We start from the raw sequence: 25969 nt of genomic DNA, 5'->3' as shown, positions 1-25969 counted from the left end.
CTAAGTGCTGAAACATGGGCTTCAGCAGACAGACCTGGGGAGAGGACTGGGATTGGCTGTGCAGAAACAGCCCAAAGGGGCTAGAGCATGGTCTGGGCCACAACCAGGGATTTGCACAGAATGGAGCCAGATCCTCCATAGCAGCCTTATTGTTAACACACATGCAAAGAGAGGGGGAAAGCCCCCACCATAGAAGCCTCCTTCTCCACGTGTTCACACTGGGTAAGGGCCCGCCTCTAGGAGCTGTGGGAGCACACAAGCACCAGCAGGCTTCTCATACATGAAGTTGGGGCTGAAATCTGAGCCAGTTCCCTGTGACTGTGTGATTTTGGCAGATTTGTACCACTGGTGGCTTTGTAAGTGCAGGGGCTGCAAGACATCCAAGCAGATTACTGGTGCTCCCAAGGCTGGAGGGGGTCCAGCATTAGCAGTGGCAGGCTTTGTGGGTACACACACACACAACTGGGGCTGCAGTCTAGGCTGATTCCTATAGCTCATAGGATGGGTACAGGTGTACAACTACAGTGGATCCAGCAGCTGGATGTAAGTGTGTCAGCGGCTTTGTGGGCACAGTACCTGAGGGACATCCAGGCAGATTCCCACAGCTGAGACGAGGCCAAGGACAGTGTACTTTGTAAGCTCACACAACAAGTGACAGGCAACACCACAAAGTGCACTTTCTAGTGGACAGCTCCTGCAAAGGAATACTTATAGCTCCTCTCCCAGCAGGAGCACTCCAGTCCCACCTACCTCATACTGCAGCTTAGAACCAAATCTGGGGGCTTCTACCCCAACAACTGGGGAACAGACTCCACCCCTGACAGGGATGTGACAACCACAGAGCAAAGAGGAGGCCCTATTCAACACACAGTGCAGCTGTAGTCATTGCAATATTAATCACACCCCCTGTCAAGAGAATAACAGCCAGCACACACTGAGAAAAGCTGTGGAGGGTATCCATACTATAAACAGCCCTCACGTCAAAAACATTAGACTCATGCAGGCTACCAGGGAGGGTCCCACATAAAAACAGCTCTTCAAGACCACAGTAGATAACTTTCTCCTAAATTCCTAGATGGCAAAGAATCTGCCCACAATGTCAGAGACCGGGGTTTGATCCCTGGGTCAGGAAGATCCCCCAGAGAAGGGAGTGGCAACCCACTCCAGTATTCTTGCCTGGAGAATCCTATGGACAGAGACGCCTGGCAGACTACAGTCCATGAAGTTGCAAAGAGTTGGACATGACTGAGCAACTAAGCACACACAGAGAGAAATATAAGTAAAATGAAGAAGTGGAGGAACCGCTCCCAATAAAAGGATAATTCCCAGGAAAGAACAATATAACAATCCTTTCCAGTCTATTAGACTGCAAATTCAAAAAGGAGGTAATAAAAATACCGAAGGAATTAAGAAAGGCTATCAATTAAAAAAGCAGATGACTATAACAAGGAATTAGAATTATAAAGAGGAGATCAAAATTAGACTCACCTGCCAAGATGAAAACTGAGCTAATGGCAATAAACAGCAAACCAAATAGTGCAGAAGAATGAATAAATGATCTGGAACATACAGTAATAGAAATTACCCAATTAGAACAGCAAATAGACAAAAGTTTTCAATGAAAGCAATATATGAGACCTAAGGGATAATATAAAAGCAAGCCAATCTACACATTATAGGGATCCCAGAAAGGGAAAAAAAGAGAAAAAGCGATTGAAAATATATCTGAAGAAATTATGGCTGAAAATTTTCCAAACCTAAAGAAGAAAATGGATGTCCAGGTACAGGAAGCACTGCTGCTGCTGCTGCTGCTGCTGCTAAGTCACTTCAGTCATGTCCGATTCTGCGCAACCCCATAGACGGCAGCCCACCAGGCTCCCCCATCCCTGGGATTCTCCAGGCAAGAACACTGGAGTGGGTTGCCATTTCCTTCTCCAATGCATGAAAGTGAGAAGTGAAAGTGAAGTCGCTCAGTCGTGTCTGACTCTTAGCAACCTCATGGACTGCAGCCCACCAGGCTCCTCCATCCATGGGGTTTTCCAAGCAAGAGTACTGGAGTGGGGTACCATTGCCTTCTCCAACAGGAAGCACAGAGGAACCCAAAGAAGATGAGCCCAAACAGACCTACACCAAGATGTATTATAATAAAAATGGCAAAAGTTAAAGAGAGGATTCTAAAGGCAGCAAGAGAAAAGCATATTAAAAGCAAAACATTAATCACAAGGGAACTTATGAGTCTATCAACTGATTTCTTTACAGAAATGTTGCAGGCCAAAGGGAGTGACAAGATATATTCAAATTCCTGAAAGGTAAAAGCCTACAACCTAGGGTATTCTACCCAGCAAGGTTATAATTTAGAACAGAAGGAGAGAGAAAGAATTTCTCAGACAGAAACTAAAAGAATACAGCAATACTACACATATCCTAAAAGAAATATTAAAAGATCTTCTCTAAATAGAAAAGAAAAATGTACAGGAAAAAGAAAATCACAACAAGAAAATGAATCACTTAAAAGAAGATGTGGTACATATATACACTGGAATACTATTTAGCCATTAAAAAGAATAAAATAATACTATTGGTTGCAACATGGATAGAGCTAGAGATTATCATGTTAAGTGAGATAAGAGAGAAAGACAAATACAATATGATATCACTCATGTGGGGCCTTCCCTGGTGGTACTAGTGGTAAAGAACGTGCCTGCCAATGCTGGAGACATACGAGATGCAGGTTCTATCCTTGGGTTGAGAAGATCCCCTGGAGGAAGGCATGGCAATCCACTATAGTATTCTTGCCTGGAGAATCCCATGGAGAGAGGAACCTGGCGGGCTACAGTCCATAGATCACACAGAGTCAGACACAACTGAAGTGACTTAGCAGGCATGCACCACTCATGTGGAGTCTAATTTTTAATGTTATAAATTAACTTATTTTTTAAAAAAAGAAACAGACTCACAGATTTCGAAAACAAGCTCATAATTACCAAAAGGGAAACATGGGGTGGGGGGGAATAAAAAAGAACTTGTGGTTAACATATATACACTACAATACATAAAACAGATAATCAAAAAAGACCCACTGTATAGCACAGGGAATTCTACTCAATATTCTGTGATAACCCATGTGGAAAAACCATATTCAGATGTGGATAACCCATCTGAAAAAGAATGAATATATGTGTAACTGATTCAGTATGCTATATACCTGAAACTAAAACAACATTGTAAAGCAACTATACTCCAATATAATTAATAAAACAAAAAGTAAATCACTTAAGCCACTGCACAGATTTTTTAAAATAAAAAAAAAATTGTGAGTGATTATAACCATAATGAACAACAAAAGGATAAACATGAAGTTTTAAAAGAAGACATCAAAATCATAAAATGTTGGGTGGGGACATAAAAAAATGTAGTTTTTTTTAAGAATGTGTTTGAGCTTATATAACTACCACTAAAGCAAGTAGATATAGTAATGTGTTAACACACTTGAAAAGCAAAGTGAAAGTGAAAGTGAAGTCGCTCAGTCGTGTCCGACTCTTTGAGACCCCATGGACTGTAGCCTATCAGGCTCCTCCATCCATGGGATTTTCCAGGCAAGACTGGAGTGGATTGCCATTTCCTTCCCCAGGGGATCTTCCCGACCTAGGAATCGATCCCAGGTCTCCCTCATTGCAGGCAGTCGTTTTACCATCTGAGCCACCAGGGAAGCCCCTTGAAAAGCAGGGTAATCACAAATCAAAAATGTACAATAGATTCACAAAAACCAAAAAGAGAACACAGATCAGATCAGTCACTCAGTCGTGTCCAACTCTTTGCGACCCCATGAATTGCAGCACGCCAGGCCTCCCTGTCCATCACCAACTCCTGGAGTTCACTGAGACTCACGTCCATCGAGTCAGTGATGCCATCCAGCCATCTCATCCTCTGTCATCCCCTTCTCCTCTTGCCCCCAATCCCTCCCAGCATCAGAGTCTTTTCCAATGAGTCAACTCTTCACATGAGGTGGCCAAAGTACTGGAGTTTCAGCTTTAGCATCATTCCTTCCAAAGAAATCCCAGGGCTGATCTCCTTCAGACTGGACTGGTTGGATCTCCTTGCAGTCCAAGGGACTCTCAAGAGTCTTCTCCAATACCACAGTTCAAAAGCATCAATTCTTTGGCACTCAGCTTTCTTCACAGTCCAACTCTCACATCCATACATGACCACAGGAAAAACCATGGCCTTGACTAGACAAACCTTTGTTGGCAAAGTAATGTCTCTCCTTTTGAATATGCTATCTAGGTTGGTCATAACTTTCCTTCCAAGGAGTAAGCGTCTTTTAATTTCATGGCTGCAGTCACCACCTGCAGTGATTTTGGAGCCCAGAAAAATAAAGTCTGACACTGTTTCCACTGTTTCCCCATCTATTTCCCATGAAGTGATGGGACCAGACGCCATGATCTTCGTTTTCTGAATGTTGAGCTTTAAGCCAACTTTTTCACCCTCCACTTTCACTTTCATCAAGAGGCTTTTTAGTTCCTCTTCACTTTCTGCCATAAGGGTGGTGTCATCTGCATATCTGAGGTTATTGATATTTCTCCCAGCAATCTTGATTCCAGCTTGTGCTTCTTCCAGTCCAGCATTTCTCATGATGTACTCTGCATATAAGTTAAATAAGCAGGGTGACAATATACAGCCTTGACGTACTCCTTTTCCTATTTGGAACCAGTCTGTTGTTCCATGTCCAGTTCTAACTGTTGCTTCCTGACCTGCATACAAATTTCTCAAGAGGCAGATCAGGTGGTCTGGTATTCCCATCTCTTGAAGAATTTTCCACAGTTGATTGTGATCCACACAGTCAAAGACTTTGGCATAGTCAATAAAGCAGAAATAGATGCTTTTCTGGAACTCGCTTGCTTTTTCCATGATCCAGCAGATGTTGGCAATTTGGTCTCTGTTTCCTTTGCCTTTTCTAAAACCAGCTTGAACATCAGGAAGTTCACAGTTCACATATTGCTGAAGCCTGGCTTGGAGAATTTTAACCATTACTTTACTAGCGTGTGAGATGAGTGCAATTGTGTGGTAGTTTGAGCATTCTTTGGCATTGCCTTTCTTTGGGATTGGAATAAAAACTGACCTTTTTGCAGTCCTGTGGCCACTGCTGAGTCTTCCAAATTTGCTGGCATATTGAGTGCAGCACTTTCACAGCATCATCTTTCAGGATTTGGAATAGCTCAACTGGAATTCCATCACCTCCACTAGCTTTGTTCGTAGTGATGCTTCCTAAGGCCCACTTGACTTCACATTCCAGGATGTCTGGCTCTAAGTCAGTGATCACACCATCGTGATTATCTGGGTCATGAAAATCTTTTTTGTACAGGTCTGTGTATTCTTGCCATCTCTTCTTAATATCTTCTGCTTCTGTTAGGTCCATACCATTTCTGTCCTTTATCGAGCCCGTCTTTGCTTGAAATATTCCTTCCATCAAACCCTAAAAGCAAAAAAAGAACAAAGAAGAAATGCAAAATCAACTGGAAAACAAGGTTTAAAATGACAATAAATGCATGTCTGTCAATAATCACCTTATATGTCAATGGACTAACTGCTCCAATCAAAAGACATAGAATGGCAAGTTGGATAATAAAAGCTTACAATATGCTGCCTACAAGAGATCCACTGTAGGGTGAAGAACACACACAGACTGAAGGTAAGGAGGTGGAAAAAGATACTTCATGTAAATGGAAATAACAGTAAAGTGGGGACAGCAATACTCATATCAGACAAAACAGACTTTAAAACAAAGGCCATAAAGAAAAATACTATATAATGATAAAAAAAATCAGTACAAGAAAAGGATATTACACTTGCTAACATATATGCATTCAATATAGGAGCACCTAAATACATAAAACAAACACAGACATAAGGGAGGAATTGACAGGAATACAATACAATAATAGTAGGAGACTTTTAACACCCCACCAACATCAGTGGACAAATCTTTCAGACAGAAAATCAGTAAGGTAACATATTCTAAATGACACAATAGAACAGTTAGACTTAATTGATATTTTTAGGATATTGAATTTTTAAAAACCTACAGAATACATGTTCTTTTCAGTTGCACATGGAATGTTCTCTAGGATTGGCAACAAGCCTCAAGAAATTTAAGACTAAATTTAATCATTTCAAGCATCTTTTCTGACCTCAACAGACAACTCAGTTTAACCTCTGTACTAAGGATTATATAACAATGTATCCTGCTTGAGGACAGTTTCTCCTTCTTGAAAGCCTTCTGACTAATCCTGTTATTTTAGAATGTATATTATGGGAGTGGGTCTGGTAAAATCTTTCTATTGTTAGTTCTAATCCTGTCATCTTAAAATATAAATTGTAGGAGTGGGTCTAATAAGATCTTTCAACCTTGAGACATTCTTTTGATTTATTGTAAATCAACAGCATGAAACTAGAAATCAACCACAGAAAAAGAAATGAGAAAAAAATGATTACACGGAGCCTAAACAATATCCAACTAAAAACCCAATGGGTCAATGAGGAAATCAAAGAGGAAATTAAAAAATACTTCGAGACAAATGACAATGAAAATACAACCATACAATATCTACCGCAAAAGCGGTCCAAAAGAGGGAATATAGAGCAATTCAGAGAAATATAGACCTTCCTCAAAAAGCAAGAAATTTTCCAAAAAACCTAACCTACCACCTAAAAGAATTAGAAAAAGAACAATCAAAATCTCAAATTAGCTGCTGCTGCTGCTAAGTCCCTCAGTCGTGTCCAACTCTTTGCGACCCACTGGACTACAGCCCACCAGGTTACTCTGTCCATGGGATTCTCCAGGCAAGAATACTGGAGTGGGTTGCCATGCCTTCCTCCAGAGGATCTTCCCAACCAACAGGTCAAACTTGCATCTCGTAACATCTCCTGCATTGGAGGTGGGTTCTTTGCCATTAGTTCCACCTGGGAAGTTTGTGAGATCTTATTCCCTGACCAGGGATTGAACCCATGCCCCTTGCAGTGGAAGCAGAGTCTTAACCACTGGACTGCCAGTGAAGTCCTCTAAAGTTAGCAGAAGGAAGTATTTGAAATAATAAAGATCATGAGAAAGTCAATTCCTAGGTAGGTTGATAAGAAGTCCGGGGTCCCCAAGGAAGAGAGAGGGGTCTGGGGTTCTCAAGGAGGAGGAAAGGACATACTTTTTTTTTCTCTCTCTCTCTCTCTCTACATTCCTTAGTCTAGTCACATAAAACATTTTTTTCTTTAAGCCAGGAACTGATGACTATACAACAAACAACTCAGTTTAACCTCTGTACTGAGGATTATATAACAATGTATCCTGCTTGAGGACAGTTTCTCCTTCTTGAAAGCCTTCTGACTAATCCTGTTATTTTAGAATGTATATTATAGGAGTGGGTCTGGTAAAATCTTTCTATTGTTAGTTCTAATCCTGTCATCTTAAAATGTAAATTGTGGGAGTGGGTCTAATAATATCTTTCAACCTTGAGACATTCTTTTGATTTATTGTAATAACCAATTTAAAAAGTATATAATTCCCTTTGCTAAGACTAGCCAGGGGACACTCTCTGTACCCTTCTGATGTCTATGTCAGAAGCTTTCTCTGTCCCTTTTCATACTTTAATAAAACTCTGCTACACAAAAGCTCTTGAGTGATCAAGCCTGGTCTGTGGTCCCAAAGCTAAATCTTCTTCAGAGATCAAGAATCCAACACCGTTCACCATGCCCTATCAGTCAGAGAGGAAATAGAGATGTTTAAAACAAGAAAAAAATCAATAAAATCAAAAGCTGGTTCTGTTTTATTTATTTGTTTTTGAAGGATAATTGCTTTACATAATTTTGTTCTTTTCCATCAAACCTCAACATGAATCAGCCATGAAAAGTGAAGTTGCTCAGTCGTGTCCAACTCTTGCGACCCCATGTACTGTAGCCTACCAGGATCCTCTGTCCATGGGATTTTCCAGGCAAGAATACTGGAGTGGGTTGCCATTTCCTTCTCCAGGGGATCTTCCCAACCCAGGGATTGAACCCAGGTCTCTGCATTGCGGGTAGATACTTACCATCTGAGCCACCAGGGAATGAATCAGCCATAGGTATACATATATCCCCTCCCTTTTAGAGCTCCCTCCCATCTCCCTTTCCATCCCACCCCTCTAGGTTGATACAGAGCCCCTGTTTGAGTTTCCTTAGCCATACAGCAAATTCCCGTTGGCTATCTATTTTACATATAGTAATGTAAGTTTCCATGTTAACTCTTTCCTTACGTCTCACCCTCTCCTCCCTTCTCCCCATAGCCACAAGTCTATTCTCTATGTCTGTTTCTCCATTGCTGCCCTGTAAGTAAATTCTTCCGTATTACTTTTCTAGATTCCATATATATGCGTCAGAATGTGATATTTATCTTTCTCTTCTAACTTCACTCTGTATAATAGGTTCTAGGTTCATCCACCTCATTAGAACTGACTCAAATTCGTTCCTTTTTATGGCTGAGTAATATTCCATTGTGTATTTGTACCAAAACTTCTTCATCCATTCATCTGTCAGTGGACATCTAGGTTGCTTCTATGTTCTAGCTGTTGTAACTGGTGCTGCAATGAACAATATGTCTTTTTCAATTTTGGTCTCCTCAGGGTATATGCCTAGGAATGGGATTGCTGTGTCATATGGTGGTTTTATTCCTAGTTTTTTAAGGAATCCCAATACCGTCTCCCATAATGGCTGTATCAATTTACATTCCCACCAACAGTGCAAGTTCAGTTCAGTCACTCAGTTGTTTCCAACGCTTTGTGACTGCATGAACCACAGCACTCCAAGCCTCCCTGTCCATCACCAATTCCCAGAGTCCACCCAAACCCATGTCCATTATGTCTGTGATGCCATCAAACCATCTCATCCTCTGTCGTCCCCTTCTCCTTCTGCCCTCAATCTTTCCCAGCATCAGGATCTTTTCAAATGAGTCAGCTCCCCACATAGGTGGCCAAACTTTTGGAGTTTCAGCATCAACATCAGTCCCTCCAGTGAATACCCAGGACTGATCTCCTTTAGGATGGACTGGTTGGATCTCCTTGCAGTCCAAGGGACTCTCAGGAGTCTTCTCCAACACCACAGTTCAAAAGCATCAGTTCTTCGGTGCTCAGCTTTCTTCATAGTCCAACTCTCACATCCATACATGACTACTGGAAAAACCATAGCCTTGACTAGACGGACCTTTGTTGGCAAAGTAATGTCTCTGCTTTTGAATATGCTATCTAGGTTGGTCATAACTTTCCTTCCAAAAGAGTGTAAGAGCATTCCCTTTTCTCCACACCCTCTCCAGTATTTATTGTTTGTAGACTTTTTGATGGTGGCCGTTCTGACCCATGTGAGGTGTTATCTCATTGTAGTTTTGATTTGCATTTCTCACCTCATGCGGAGAGTTGACTCATTGGAAAAGACTCTGATGCTGGGAGGGATTGGGGGCAAGAGGAGAAGGGGACGACAGAGGATGAGATGGCTGGATGGCATCACCGACTCGATGGACGTGAGTCTCAGTGAACTCCAGGAGTTGGTGATGGAGTGGCCTGGCATGCTGCAATTCTTGGGGTCGCAAAGAGTCGGACACGACTGAGTGACTGATCTGATCTGATCTGAATAATGAGCGATGTTGAGCATCTTTTCATGTGTTTGTTAGCCATCTGTATGTCTTCTTTGAAGAAATGTCTGTTTAGGTCTTTTTCCCACTTTTTGATTGGGTTGTTTGTTTCTCTGGTATTGATTTGTATGAGCTGCTTGTATATTTTGGAAATTAGTCCATTTCTTTACACTAACAATGAAATATCAGTATGGGAAATTTTTTTAAATAGCCTTTTTAAAATTGTATCAGGGAGTTCTGGTGGTCTAATGGTTAGGATTACAGGTTTTCACTGCCATGGCCTGGGTTCAATCCTTAGTCAAGGATCCCACAAGCCACCAAATTAATTAATTAAAATAAAATGTCAAAAAATAAAATACTTGACCAAAGAATAAACTTGACCAAGGAGGTGAAAGACTTATATGCTGAGAACTATAAAACATTGATAAAAGAAACTGAAAGTGACTCAAAGAAATAGAAAGCTATCTCATGCTCTTGGATTGGGAGAATTAATATTGTTTAAATGGCCATACTACCCAAAGCAATCTACAGATTTAATGTGATCCTTATCAAATTACCCATTACATTTTATACAGAACTAGAACAACTAATTCTAAAACTTTTATGGAACCACAGAAGACCCAGAATTCCAAAGCAATCCTAAGGAAAAAGAACAAAGCTGAAGGCATAACACTGCTAGACTTCAGACAATCTTAAAAAGCTACAGTAATCAGAATAGCATGGTATTGGGCAAAAAACAGACATATGGGTCAATGGAATATAAGAGAGTCCAGAAATAAACCCACACACCTGTGGTCAATTAATCTTGTCAAAAGAGGCAAGAATATACAACAGAGTAAAGACAGTCTCTTCAGCAGGTGTTACTGGGAAAACTAGATAGCTGTGTGTAAATCAGTGAAGTTACAGCACTTCCTCACAACTTATGCAAAAATAAATTCAAAATCGCTTAGTTGTATAAGACATGACACCATAAAACTTCCAGAAGAGAACATAGGCAAAACATTCTCTGACATAAATTGCAGCATGTTTTCTTAGGTCAGTCTTCCTAGGCAAAAGAAATAAAAGCAAAAGTAAACAAATGTAAAACAAATGATCTATTCAAACTTAGAAACTTTTGCACAGCAAGGAAATCATTGCTGCTGTTCAGATGCTAAGTTGTGTCTAACTGTGACCCCATGAACTGCAGCATGCCAAACTTCCCTGTCCATCACCAACTCCCAGAGCTTGCTTAAACTCATGGCCATTGAGTCAGTGATGCGATCCAACCATCTCATCTCTGTCACCCTCTTCTCCTCTTGCCCTCAATCTTTCCCAGCATCAAGGTCTTTTCCAGTGAGTCGACACTTCGCATCAGATGGCCAAAGTATTAGAGTTTCAGCTTCAGCATCAGTCCATCCCATGAATATTTAGGATTGATTTCCTTTAGAATTAACTGGTTTGATCTCCTTGCTGTCCAAGGGACTCTCAAGAGTCTTCTCCAACACCACAGTTCACAATCATCAATCCTTCAGTGCTCAGCCTTTATGGTCCAACTCTCGCATCCATACATGACTACTGAAAAAAAACATAGATTTGACTATCTATACACACCTTTGTCAGCAAACTGATGTCTCTGCTTTTTAATACACTGTCTAGGTTTGTCATAGCTTTTCTTCCAAGTAGCAAGTGTCTTTCAATTTCATGACTGCAGTCACCATCCACAGTGATTTTGGAGCCCAAGAAAAAATGATCTGTCACTGTTTCCACATTTTCCCCATCTGTTTACCATGAAGTGATGGGACCAGATGCCAATCTTCGTTTTTTGAATGCTGAGTTTTAAGACAGCTTTTCACTTTCCTCTTTCACCTTCATCAAGAGACTCTTTAGTTCCTCTTCACTTTCTGCCATTAAAGTGGTATGGCCTGCATATCTGAGGTTGATATTTCTCCCAACAATCTTGATGCCAACTTGTGAGTCTTCCAATCCAGCATTTCACACGATATACTCTACATATAAGTTAAATAAGCAAGGTGACAATGTACAGCCTTGATGTACTCCTTTCTCAATTTTGAACCAGTCCATTGGTCCATGTCCAGTTCTAACATGCTTCTTGTCCTGCATGTAGGTTTCTCAGGAGACAGGTAAGGTGGTCTGGTATTCCCATTTCTTTAAGAATTTTCCAGTTTGTTGTGATCACACAGTCAAAGGCTTTAGCATAGTCAGTGAAGCAGATTTTAGAACTGTAGAATTCCCTTTTTCTATGATCCAGAAAATGCTGGCAATTTGATTGCTGGTTCCTCTGGCTTTTCTAAATCCAGCTTGTACTGGAACTTCTCAGTTCACATACTGGTGAAGCCATTCTTGAAGGATTTTGAGCATAATCTTGCTAGCATGTACAATTGTATGGTAGTTTGAACATTCCTTGGCATTGCGTTTCTTTGGGATTGGAATGAAAACTGACCTTTTCCAGTCCTCTGGCCACTGCTGAGTTTTCCAAATTTGCTGGCATATCACATGCGACACTTTAACAGCATCATCGTTTAGGATATTAAATAGCTCAGCTGGAATTCCATCACCTCCACTAGCTTTGTTCATAGAAATGCTTCCTAATGCCCACCTGACTTCACACTCCAGGATGTCTGGCTCTAGGTGAGTGACCACACCATTGTGGTTATCCAGGTCATTAAGACCTTTTTTGTACAGTTCTGTGTATTCTTGACACCTCTTCTTAATATCTTCTGCTTCTCTTAGGTCCTTGCCATTTCTGTCCTTTATTGAACCCATCTTTGCTTGAAATGTTCCCTTGGTATCTCCAGTTTTCTTGAAGAGATCCCTAGTCTTTCCCATCTGTTGTTTTCCTGTTTCATTGCACTGTTCACTTAAGAAGGCTTCCTTATCTCTTTTTGCTATTCCCTGAAACTGCATTCACTTGGGTATATCTTTCCCTTTCTCCTTTGTGCCTTTTGCTTCTCTTCTTTTCTTAGCTATTTCTAAGGCCTCCTCAGACAACCACTTTGCCTTCTTGCATTTCTTTTTCTTGGGAATGATTTTGGTCACCACTTCCTGAAAGGTTGCTGTCGTGAGCTGTGAACTACGCCGGTTTCATGACCTCTGGAGGAGAGGATTTCAATCCAGGCCAGAGACGAGACTTGATCACTCGGAGCTTTTGTGTAGCAGAGTTCTATTAAAGTATAAAAGAGATAGAGAAAGCTTCTGAAATAGACATCAGAAGGGGGGCAGAAAGAATGCCCCCTTGCTAGTTTTTGAGAGTTGAGTTCACTCGCTCAGACATGACCCTTTCCGACCCTTTCTGACCCCATGGACTGCAGCATGCCAGGCCTCCCTGTCCATCACCAACTCCCAGAGTTTACTCAAACTCATGTCTATTGAGTCGGTGATGCCATCCAACTATCTCATCCTCTGTTGTCCCTTCCTCCTCCCGCCTTCAATCTTTCCCAGCATCACGCTCTTCTCCAATGTTTTATGTCTGTTCAGTTCAGTTCAGTCACTCAGTTGTGTCTGACTCTTTGCGACACCATGAATTGCAGCACACTAGGCCTCCCTGTCCATCACCAACTCCCGGAATTCACTGAGACTCACGTCCATCGAGTCAGTGATGCCATCCAGCCATCTCATCCTCTGTCGTCCCCTTCTCCTCTTGCCCCCAATCCCTCCCAGCATCAGAGTCTTTTCCAATGAGTCAGCTCTTCACATGAGGTGGCCAAGTTACTGCAGTTTCAGCTTCAGCATCATTCCTTCCAAAGAAATCCCAGGGCTGATCTCCTTTAGAATGGACTGGTTGGATCTCCTTGCAGTCCAAGGGACTCTCAAGAGTCTTCTCCAACACCACAGTTCAAAAGCATCAATTCTTAGGCGCTCAGTTTTCTTCACAGTCCAACTCTCACATCCATACATGACCACTGGAAAAACCATAGCCTTGACTAGACGGACCTTTGTTGGCAGTGTAATGTCTCTGCTTTTGAATATGCTATCTATGGTCATAACTTTTCTTCCAAGGAGTAAGCATCTTTTAATTTCATGGCTGCAGTCACCATCTGCAGTGATTTTGGAGCCCCAAAAAATAAAGTCTGACACTGTTTTCCACTGTTTCCCCATCTATTTCCCATGAAGTGATGGGACCAGATGCCATGATCTTCGTCTTCTGAGTCTTGCGCTTTAAGCCAACTTTTCACTCTCCACTTTCACTTTCATCAAGAGGCTCTTTAGTTCCTCTTCACTTTCTGCCATAAGGGTGGTGTCATCTGCATATCTGAGGTTATTGATATTTCTCCCAGCAATCTTGATTCCAGCTTGTGCTTCTTCCAGCCTAGCGTTTCTCATGATGTACTCTGCATATAAGTTAAATAAGCAGGGTGACAATATACAGCCTTGACGGACTCCTTTTCCTATTTGGAACAAGTCTGTTGTTCCATGTTCAGTTCTAACTGTTGCTTCCTGACCTGCATACAGATTTCTGAAGAGGCAGGTGAGGTGGTCTGGTATTCCCATCTCTTGAAGAATTTTCCACAGTTTATTGTGATCCACACAATCCAAGGCTTTGGCATAGTCAATAAAGCAGAAATAGATGTTTTTCTGGAACTCTCTGTTTTTTTCCATGATCCAGCGGATGTTGGCAATTTGATCTCTGGTTCCTCTGCCTTTTCGAAAACCAGCTTGAACATCAGGAAGTTCATGGTTCACGTATTGCTGAAGCCTGGCTTGGAGAATTTTGAGCATTACTTTACTAGCGTGTGAGATGAGTGCAATTGTGTGGTAGTTTGAGCATTCTTTGGCATTGCCTTTCTTTGGGATTGGAATGAAAACTGACCTTTTCCAGTCCTGTGGCCACTGCTGAGTTTTCCAAATTTGCTGGCATATTGAGTGCAGCACTTTCACAGCATCATCTTTCAGGATTTGAAATAGCTCAACTGGAATTCCATCACCTCCACTAGCTTTGCTCATAGTGATGCTTTCTAAGGCCCACTTGACTTCACACTCCAGGATGTCTGGCTCTAGGTCAGTGATCACCCTATCGTGATTATCTGGGTCATGAAGATCTTTTTTGTGAAGTTTTTCTGTGTATTCTTGCCACCTCTTCTTAATATCTTCTGCTTCTGTTAGGTCCATACCATTTCTGTCCTTCTTCGAGCCCATCTTTGCATGAAATGTTCCCTTGGTATCTCTAATTTTCTTGAAGAGATCTCTGCTGCTGCTGCTGCTAAGTTGCTTCAGTCGTGTCCGATGTCCGACTCTGTGCGACCTCATAGTCGGAAGCCCACCAGGCTCCCCCGTCCCTGGGATTCTCTAGGCAAGAACACTGGAGTGGGTTGCCATTTCCTTCTCCAATGCATGAAAGTGAAAAGTGAAAGTGAAGTTGCTCAGTCGTGTCCGACTTAGCGACCCCATGGACTGCAGCCTACCAGGCTCCTCCATCCATGGGGTTTTCCAGGCAAGAGTACTGGAGTAGGGTGCCATTGCCTTTTCCAGAAGAGATCTCTAGTCTTTCCCATTCTGTTGTTTTCCTCTATTTCTTTGCATTGATCCCTGAGGAAGGCTTTCTTATCTCTTCTCGCTATTCTTTGGAATTCTGCATTCAGATGCTTATATCTTTCCTTTTCTCCTTTGCTTTTCGCTTCTCTTCTTTTCACAGCTATTTGTAAGGCCTCCCCAGACAGCCATTTTGCTTTTTTGCCTTTCTTTTCCATGGAGATGGTCTTGATCCCTGTCTCCTGTACAATGTCACGAACCTCATTCCATAGTTCATCAGGCACTCTATCTATCAGATCTAGGCCCTTAAATCTATTTCTCACTTCCACTGTATAATCATAAGGGATTTGATTTAGGTCATACCTGAATGGTCTAGTGGTTTTCCCTACTTTCTTCAGTTTAAGTCTGAATTTGGCAATAAGGAGTTCATGATCTAAGCCACAGTCAGCTCCTGGTCTTGTTTTTGTTGGCTGTATATGTCTGTTAGCAAGCTGCTAATCAGATATAAGAAACACCTCCAGGCTAAGGGATTTTGCCCAGGCCCCTCTCCCACAATATGCCTTTTTGAGATAGAATGGCACAAGGTGTGTCATCCCCAGCCACAAAACAATTGACATGAATACTGGTTTGTTGAACCATTATCAGCCCAATGTTTGAGAAGAGGAAAAAAAGGTTAGTCTTAGGCCAGAATTGATTTGAAGAAAGGCAGACTACAAAGCAAATACATAGTTTCATTAACATAGCTTAAGAAAAACATTTCCATAAGAAAAACCACATAGGTTAACTCAAGGTTTGAGAATAGTTAAGTTCAGGCAGAACTAGGCATTGTCAGCACAGAATTAAAATAAGCCTCTTTTAATTTTGTGTAGAGAAAGGAAAACAATGTCTGCCACTTGCAGTTTATTTCCTCCTTCCTCTTAGGGATCTCTGGGCTTCCTACCTGTTAACTCTCTCACTGCTGTACAGTGTTACAAACTTCCATCCATTGTTCTCCAGGCACTCTTGTCTACCACATCTAATCCCTTGAATCTTTTCCTCACCTCCACTGTATAATAATAAGGGATTTGATTTAGGTCCTGCCTGAATGGCCTAGTGGTTTTCCCTACTTTCTTTAGCTTAAGCCTGAATTTTGCAATATGGACCTGAGCCACAGTCAGCTCCAGGTCTTGTTTCTGCTGAATGTTTAGAGTTTCTCCACCTTAGGCTGCAAAGAATATAATCAATCTGATTTCAGTATTGACCATCTCGTGATGTCCATGTGTAAAGTCGTCTGTTGTGTTGTTGGAAGAGGGTGTTTGCTATGACCAGTGTGTTCTCTTGGCAAAACTCTGTTAGCCTTTGCCCTGCTTCATTTTGTACTCCACAGCCAAACATGCCTGTTACTCCAGGTATCTCTTGACTTCCTACTTTTGCATTCCAGTCCCCTATGATGAAAAGGACATCTTTGTTTGGTGTTAGTTCTAGAAGGTCTTGTAGGTCTTCATACAACCGATCCACTTCTGCTTCTTTGGCATTAGTGATTGGGGCATAGATTTGGATTACTGTAATATTGAATGGTTTGCCTTAGAAACAAATAGAGATCATCCTCTTGTTTTTGAGATTGTACCCAAGTACTGCATTTTGGACTTCTATTGACTATGAAAGCTACTCCATTTCTTCTAAGGGATTCTTGCCCACAGTAGTAGATTTAATGGTCATCTGAATTAAATTCACTCATTCCCGACCATTTTAGTTCATTCCTAAAATGTCAATGTTCACTCTTGCCATCTCCTGTTTGACCACATCCAACTTACCTTAATTGATGAACCTAACATTCCGGGTTCCTATGCAATATTGTTCTTTAAAGCATTGGACTTTACCTTCACCACCAGACACATCCACAACTGAATGACGTTTCTGCTTTAGCCCAGCCTCTTCATTCTTTCTGGAGTTATTTCTCTGCTCTTCCCCCGTAGCATATTGAACACCTACTGACCTGGGGGGCTTATCTTCCTACATCATATCTTTTTGCCTTTTGTTGTGTTCATGGGGTTCTTGAGGCAAGAATACTGAAGTGGTTTGCTATTCCCTTCTCAGGTGGACCATGTTTTGTCAGGCCCTGACTAGCAGGGACATGCCCTTCAGCCACTCCACGTAGCCGGATGGTATGCCTGGTGCCCCGGTTGTCCCACTGATGGTCCTCGTTGAGCATGTAAACCTTCACCTGCTGCCAGGTGCCGGTCAGCATGCTGCCTGGGGGCCAGGGCAAAGGCCCTGCTGCAGACACAGGAGTTTGGGGTTAGCAGAGACAAGCTGCTACATATAAAATAGGTAAGCAACAAGGTCCTGCTGTATAGCACAAGGAATTATATTCAATATCTTATAATAAACTATAATAGAAAATAATCTGAAATCCATATATGTAAAATTGAATCACTTTGCTGTACATCAGAAGCTAACACAACATTGTAAATCAACTATACTTCAATTTAAAAAATACTTGCAAAATATACATAAGATATTTTCAAATTATTAAATAAAACAAGATAAAAACCATGTCTGTAATATGCTTTCATTTGCGAAAAAATATCACTTTATTTATACTTCCTATCCCAAATCAATTTCTAAATCAATTCTGAAAGATACACAGGGAAGGAAAAGGGGAGAGAAAGATGAGAAAGAGACATACTACATAACTTCTTCTGCCTTTGTAATTTTGTGTGCCTACTTTAAAAAAATTTTAAGTTACTGAAATAAATGCTTCCATCAAGAGAACTCATTCCTGCTCCTCCAGTATTTCCCTTCAAGCCCAATCCAGTCCACCCACATGCACCTCTGCTAGAGGTAGACTGCATTTCTTACTGTCAAATAAACTCCATGGCCCATCCCTCAGTATTCTGCATCTGTTGGTAAGTTTCTCTCCTACCTAGAACACACTCCTTTCACCCACAGCCTGCATGTAAACATTCAACTCCAGTTTCACTCTACCCAGGACCCTTCTCTGTCTATGCATCCTGATCCTCACTGTGTTTTTTCCCCTTAGGAATGGGATGTTTGTGACCTGGGCCTCACAGATGAATAAATGATTCCATTTGTTTTCCATTGCTGGTTCTTACTTTGTGTGGATTAGTCTTATCTTAGAAACCAGTGAAGTGGTTTTAGGTTGCTGGCTCTAAAAGCAACATGACTGAAAATATCTTTGTATCCTTGACACTGTCCAGCTTAGGACTGAGCACAGATTGATCACTCACCATGCCAGATGGATAGAGGACTGGACACTGGAGGAAGGACCAAGTGGTAACTTCAGAGATATTGAGGCCAAGAATTTTTTGGCTGTGAGACCACTGTTACCAGGGAAAGACTCTCTCAAGGAAATTCAGAAATTTTGAGATATTGGAGTCAGATCACAATATCCACAGACAGCCAAGCAGGTAATATAATGTCTAAATCTAATAGTCAAGGTGTAGGAATGATGGGTCTTGGGAGTGATTGGAAAACACCCGTCATGCCTAAAAGTTACCAAATGAGCCACTTTGTTTAACTACTGAAGCCCGTGAGCCCTAGAGCCAGCAACCCAAAACTACTGAGCCAGCATGCTGCAACTTCTGAAGCCCATACACCTAGAGCCTGTTGTCCACAACTGGAGATTAGCCCCCACTCTCCACAACTAGAGAAAGCCCGAGAGCAGCAAGGAAGACCCAGAGCAGCCATAAATAAAGATCTCCATTCCCAAGCCATAACCAGTCTCTGCCGTCCCTAAGCTAATGTATGCTTCTCACATACATTTTCAGTACAGGTGGAGTTTACATAGGTTCCTCTGTCCCAGCTGCTCTTTCTCAAAAGGTACCTAATGTTCCTAAACACTCAGTTTTCAGTGGATGGCTGACAAGACAGCTGTCACAAAGGAAAAGCAGAGCTGTCAGGCTGGTGGAGGCTGTGGAAAGTGAAAACAAACGAAGCAAAGACACTGCCTGCAAGCAACACCTTGTCCTTACAACAAGATACCCTCATTTACAGACTGAATCACCATGTGAGCTTCTCTAGACAGGTATGTCTTTTGACACCACACCTGCCTTGTGAAACAGGCGGGCTTTGTGATGTAGTCTGATGGCTGGTTCCGTCATCTGTGAGGTGGAGACCACAGGCATAGCATGGAGAGTCATTCGGCACCAGGACCCTGAGTGCCTACATATAGGAATGGTTGGTCTCCTCATGCTATGAGGTTTTAGACCATGCTGATCCCGACTTCTGTTCTGTGGGATTTAGGGTATCTCTTATATATCTATGGCTCCATCTTCATTATTATCCTAACTATCTGGCAAGTGAAAGAGAGTTACTGTGGATTAACAGAACATAAAAGGAGCTGCTGCCCGGTAGGGAAATGCTATGACCATGGCTACACTAGTTAACTCTTAGATAAGACACATTTAGTTACTCTTTATAGTACTTCTCTTTTTCAGAGCCTAGAAATAATGCCCTGCTAGCCCACCCCTTCTGTATATTCTAGTTGAAAATTTTAAGAATTTCTATCTAACTTGGGTTGAGTGCTAGATAAAATGGAATCTACCTCACTGGATTTCTTCTGACCTCCAAAAATGGGGGATTTTTCTGATTGGTGGACTTAATAAGCAGAAATCATTGGCTGAGAGCCACCAACCATTTAATCCATTCCATTTTTCCTCCTGTATCACACTAAGCCCCCTGACAAACTTGTCCTGAGAAAGAGGACAGGAGGTATAGAATATGGAAAGCACTGAAGTAAGTGCGAAATAAGTTAAAAAATGAAATGTTCAGGTGAAAAGCTGGAGTACAGGACAAACATATGGAAGAGTGTATAAAATGCAGACAGATATACAGAAAGAGACTGGGAAATGTATATTTCCTTTGTTTCATTTTGGATGTGAAAAAAAATGATGTCCCAGCTTCACACTCTTTTAATTCTTTTTCTTTAAGAGTCACCGAAAAGTCAGACAAGGGGCTAGAGATGCAGCGTCAAGAGGTAAAGTCTCAGTCTCTGCTCTGACTCCCCTCCACTGTGGGCAAGGAATCCTGTCCCTTGATGGGCCCTGGTGCCAGGAGCCAGGTACTCTAACCACTGAAGACTTCCATTGTCTAAGCTTACAAATTCTCCCAGAAAAAAATAGGGGGGATGGGAAATCAGAGTCTGGGAATGTTCTAAAGTCCACCTTACCCCTGAGAATGAAAAGACAGGAAACATGGGAGAAGTCCTTAACTGTGTCACTTACTAGTTTTATGACCCTCTGGAAGTCTCTTCATCTCTCAGTCTTGTTCCTATGAAACAGTATCTGATGATCCTGCCTCACTCACAGCATAGCTGTGAAGATCAAATGAGAGCAGTCCCAGAAGAGCACATCATACCTGGTTAAGTCATACACAGACGTGCTTTACAGCACTCACTGTTGGAGTTTGCAATCTCCTCTCATTCAAAGGCTTCCTATAGGATGTCCCTGAACCCTCTCCTTTTCCATATAACACTGTCTCCTGGTTTCTCAGCTAGGAGACTTTCCCAGGAAGAAGCTGAGAAGCCGTGGGAGCTGCTTTCTGTCATGAGAAGGTGATCTCTTGCTCTTTGCAGTCTCCCAATTCCCAGCCTAGCCTGTGATCATTTGTCTGTTTGACCTGTGACAAGGTTGGAGAGGAGAATGGCTGGGAGGGAGCCAGACACATTGGAGCCTGGAGCACTGGTTTGGAGGGTTGCCAGGGCAAGGGGTGCTCAGCTACTTCAGAAGAGTGTCCTAGTTCTCTGTGCTAGGCTCAAGTGGCCCCGGAATTCAGGAGTTCACTAGTAGATGCACTAGTTCATAAAAGACTCTACATGGTTTTGCACTCAAGCCACAAGACAAGTTATACAGTCAGGAGAATAGATAATTAAGTACATAATTAATTCATCATTTTCATATTCTCTTTACAGCTACACCCATTCAAGGGCAGACCCCTGGACCCTGCTGACATTACCTCCTCTGGTTCTGTCTTCAGGGAGGTCAATTCCTGGGACAGCCCTCAGACAGGAGCTTGTCATATTATTTCTTTCTTCTCTAGAGAAAGGGGACGGACTCTCAAGAGATGTTGTGTACACTCTTTAATCCCCAGAGCAGAGTTCCCAAAAGAATCTCCTTTTTCATAGTTTGGAAATACTGAATACCAGGCCACAGCCTCGGCCCCTAAAGAGAATGACTCCAGGTTCTACATGGTGATGTTCCTGGTGCTGTGCCATCAGCTAAACATTGCATCCCCTGTCTGCCTTCTCCTAGCTCAGCTTCTCAACACAGGTCACAAAGGACTCACCGACCACCCACTCTCTTAAGGCCCTGTGCTCCCATCAGTTGTCTGAGACCTCATCCAACAAGCCCCAGGCCCTCAGCCCAGCCCACCATAACTTGCCAAATGTCATTACCCTAGGGGAAAAAAACAGATGAGTATACAGGCAGCGGAGGCAGGCCTCTGAGCTTATAGGACTAGGGGAGGGCAGCCCAGTCTGAGGCCAAAGAGGCAGCTGTCACTCCATCAGTAACAGACGGTTGCTATGTTTCCCTCCCCAGCCAGGACTGGCTTCCTCAAGAGGGGAGTGTGCGGCAGCTCCTATGTGAAGATCCCTGCTGCCAAACCTGCAACAGCATGGCTCTGGAGATTCAGCAGGTGCTGGCAGATGAGAATACCCTGGTCTCCCCGACTTCAGGGGGGCCAGCACAGGGCTCCTCTTACCTAGAGGTTTTGTCCACTCCTAAAGTTTCTTTCCAGCAGAGTATGGAGCATCATTCCCCACACTCCAAAGACCTTTCACTTCCATCTGCAAACTTCACAGTGTCACAGAAATCCTTGGCACAGTCAGTGGCCCAGTCAACTGGTACAGCTGGCATCCATGATTACTGGGCTGAACAACTCAAGCTAAGGCAGGGATTTCAAATGCCAGAAGTGCCCAGGGGCCCAGAGACTATGCTTTCTTTGAGATTTGAGGAGCCAAGGGTTTCAGTGAACCTGCAGGAGATAATCCAGAGCCACCCCAACCTTGTCTATGGGAACCAAGGCCAGCAGCCCTTGAATTCCCAGGTCTCTCTCCTGACCCTGAATCGAGAAATCACAGTTCTAACACATCCTATGGCCTTAAATATGGTCCCTGTCCTCCCTGCCCACCTGCCGTTCCTTAGTCCTGAAGTCCTGAGGCTTCTTGAGGTGCATGTAAGAAGACTGATGCATTTCCAGAGGTGGGGGCTCCCCAGACGTGTGGAAGAGTCCCTGAGGCAGCTTATGCCAAACCCGCCACTATTTTGCCACCCTGTACATAATCAACCAGTTTCTTTCATCCAGAATGATATTTCTCAGTTCTCTGTTGAGAAATTCGGGACCATTTCATACCAGAACTGGGGCTCATGTATAGCTGGCCAACCCACCCAGGCTTTCTGGGTTTCTGAATGGTCCATTATGGACCCAGAACAAAGACACTACGACCAAATCCCAAACCATATGACTCTAGCCTCACCCTATGTAGCTCTCAAAGAATTAAGTGGCCTTTATCTAATGCCTGGGCAACAGGCTAGTGATTCAGAGGGCCCTGTGCAGCTGAAATACAGCCAGCTATTCTGTGGCCTCCCTTCTCTGCACAGCGAGTCCCTGGTTGACACCTTCTTGGGTTATCAAGGCCTCTCCATGAACGGGAGCATGTCCAAGCACTCCTTGAAGTATCCTTTTCTCTTCAAGGAGCTCTCCTGCTTCCCTCTGATGCCTAAAACTCTGCCCCAGTCAGTTCTACCCTCTTCTCCATCTCCCCCAAATTGGACAGCTCCACCTGAGCACCAACAAGCTCAGATCAGTAGCCCCTTGCTGACTCTGGATGAATGTGAAGCCTTGGAGTGGCATCTGCTGCAGAGGCAGCTCCAGCTTCGGTGGGACTTTCCAGATGTTTTTCAGAGAGATCAGCACACTGAGAGCCCTGTGCAGTGTAAGCCCAGTGACCAAGCCCAATCTTCTGAGACTGTAAAAACTTCCTGGCCAGGCCAGCCTGTCTCCACCATCACAAAGAAACTATTCTTCCCAGAGCAGTCCAGGAGGCTGCTGGAATTCCACCTCCAGAGACAGTTGGTTCATGATAGCTCGAGCCTGCCCTGGAAGATCCAGCGGTCCCTCCAGTTGCTCCTGCCCCCTGCTGGCCAGCAGACTCTGTCCAGGAGCAGCACAGCCCTGGACAATGTGAATGTCCCCCAACCCACAGATCCAGAGGGCACTGGGGTTGGCGACCCACTCCCAGCCATTAAGGACCCAGCATCAGTCCCTATGCCGCACGTGATTGACCAGGCCAAGGCAACACTGCAGAACCATGTTGACTCCAAATGCGAGGAGATTCACCAGGGCAAGGTTCCTGTCTGCATACGTGGCTCTTGCGAGTTCAGTATTCCTGGGGGCCTGCAAGTGGCTCCCTTCACCTGCATCCAAGAAAGCAAGCCCCTGGAACTACAGGCAGCAGATGACCTGGACAAACGACAGGAAGTTACATCCTGGATGCCAACAGCCCTTGACCAGCATCAACAAGCCTCATCAGATGCTCTCATTAAACATCCTAAGTTGTCCTGGGCCCTGTCTCAGGGAGCCATTGAGAAACTGAAGACAACTTTACAGCACAAGTATCTGGCCTTCTTGTCAGGACTGCCTGCTCTTTATTATGTGGCTCTCTCCAGGGCTATGGCTCCAGCAATCACTTCCCCATCTATGAAGACAGAGATGGTGCCTGGACCTGTCCAATTCCCAAGAGAACCTCTGACTCAGGTGCCCTCACCTGAAGAGCAGGGTCTGAGTCCTGGGCCAGGCTTTCAAGATGGCAGTGAGGCTTGTGCAGACGCTGCAGGTGAATTCCAGGCTGAAGTGCAGATGGAAGAGATAATCAAGATGGTGCCTCAAGAAAGCCAGACAGGGCCTGCGAGGCCCTGCTCACTCAAGGAACCCATCTTGACTAAACTAAATTTCCATCTGAGAAAGAAGATCCTAGAGATACAACTGGGAATTCCCCTAAAGGCAAGGGCGTCCAGAGAACAAACTGTAGCAATGCCAAAGAACATTTGCACACAGGAGTCTCCTGGGAATCTAGACAACCAAGGAAAACCACCACTCCAGGATCTCCCCATCCCACCAGACGCACCACGTTCCCCAGATCCAGAATGGCTCCACCTCACAGAAGAGCTAGCCACGGAGTTAAAGACAGTGCATCAGAAACAGAAGCAACATCATTCCAGTGCAGCACACTGTGATTCTGTCCACTGGGCCACCCAGATCTCACAATCCAGTGGGGACATGACAGAAGCCAAAGCCCAGGTACTTTGTGCTCAGCTGGAAGCCAGTGTGAACAACCCCAGCCTGGAGGAGCCCTGGAGCTCTGAACCCCAGAAGCCTGATAAGAGCAAGGACTCAGCCCAAGTTCCCACACTGGCAGAAAAGAGAAAGAAGCCAGGCAAACCCAAATCAGTTGGGGACCACGGAGAAGGGGATGCAAGCTTCACACTCTCCTCCACAAGAGAAAAAAACCATTCAACTGAAGCGCAGAGGCCAGAAGGGGTGCTCCTGAACAGGACACCCCACAGCTCCTGTTGGCAGAGACGTCATTTTCACCTTGATGCTCCCTGCCAGCGCAGTCCTCAGCATCACCCTCAGCTTAAACTCCCAGAGCTACCTCCTGGAGTCCCTGAGGGAAAAGACTCTGAGAAGAATGACCTGCGAGCCAGTCAAGCCAAGCTCAATGTCATCCTCAAACCAGCAAGAGTTCCTGAGAATGCCCAGCCTGTGGTACCCCAGGTGTCACAGGGCCAGCCTTTCCTGGGCAAACTCACTCCAGGTAACCCATTGCGGTGCCACACTTTACATGGTCAGATGTTGCAGGGGCCAGTGATGCCAGGCTATACTCACCAGAGGCCCAGTCTTCCAGATTCTGGCTTTAGAAATAAGATGAAATCTTTTTTGCACTGTATTAACCTCAAAACAAAAGGCAAAGGGCATAAGGAATCCACGTCCTCCACCTCTGAGAAAATGGCTAACACAAGAAAAGTAAATGTAACAAAGAGCCTGGCTCCAGCCAAAAGTCCCAAGGAGAGTACTAAGACAGAGAAGACAAGAGGGGACCTGAAGGCCCAATTTCCACCCCCTGAGAAGCAGATGGGCCTGGCCTTCACGGACATACCCCAGTCCCTGGACAGCAAGTTCTGCCACCGCTCCCACTCGCATCAACTCCACTCAGCCTCTGTTCTGAGCACCCCCCACCACTGCCCTCGGCACTGTCCTCGAGTGATTTGTGCCACCCAACCAGGGAACCCACCCTGACCCTCAGCTGTCACCTCAGACAAAAGCACTGGTCTGCTCAAGAAGACTTGTCACAATCAAAAGACTTCATAGTCTACCCAATGTCTGCATCCCTTGAAGAGGATACTACTGTAATTTTCATTAATGTACAGGTGGGCAGAATACCACCCCAAATACACTCTATATGTCTAAGCAGAGAGTTGTGTGTCTGCTCTTTACTCCACTGTGGTGTGTTCAGGAAAGGCACATGGGAAGTAAATGTTCTTCCTATCTAGAAAAGGAGCTGTAACTCACACTTAAGCTGGATCAGCATTCCACACAACACCCCCCTCACTGGACTGTGGAGAAAGGGACTTAAGCAGAGAAGGAAGGCCCTTGTCTAAGTACACTGAAAGTAAAGGTCAGGCTTGACTTCTATCATGGCATCCTTGGGCACAGAGGACCATTGTGGGCCTGAGGATAGTACTGTCAAGAAGGAGTAGCCAGGAATCCCACAAGCAAAATTCATTGATGATTTCTATATATGCCCACAATCTGGAGGGAAGTGCCAGTGTTCCAGCTTTGAGGAGGTGCTTTGGT

The 25969-nt window shown here is 43.7% G+C and overlaps 1 protein-coding gene across 1 annotated transcript; it reads left to right on the top strand.

The window, feature by feature from the left end:
• The first annotated feature begins 19323 nt into the window (after window positions 1-19323).
• Window positions 19324-25514, top strand: LOC129651673 (protein FAM205A-like). Its single transcript, XM_055580300.1, has 4 exons — window positions 19324-19464; window positions 20045-20090; window positions 20606-20666; window positions 21652-25514. The coding sequence occupies exons 1-4, from the start codon at window positions 19324-19326 to the stop codon at window positions 25409-25411; spliced, it is 4008 nt and encodes a 1335-aa protein (XP_055436275.1). The 3' UTR covers window positions 25412-25514.
• Window positions 25515-25969: the final 455 nt, after the last annotated feature.

Source organism: Bubalus kerabau, chromosome 4, assembly GCF_029407905.1.
Source record: "Bubalus kerabau isolate K-KA32 ecotype Philippines breed swamp buffalo chromosome 4, PCC_UOA_SB_1v2, whole genome shotgun sequence".
NCBI lineage: Eukaryota > Metazoa > Chordata > Mammalia > Artiodactyla > Bovidae > Bubalus > Bubalus kerabau.
Note: the sequence above shows the minus strand (reverse complement) of the source record. Positions and strands in the feature narration are given on the sequence as shown.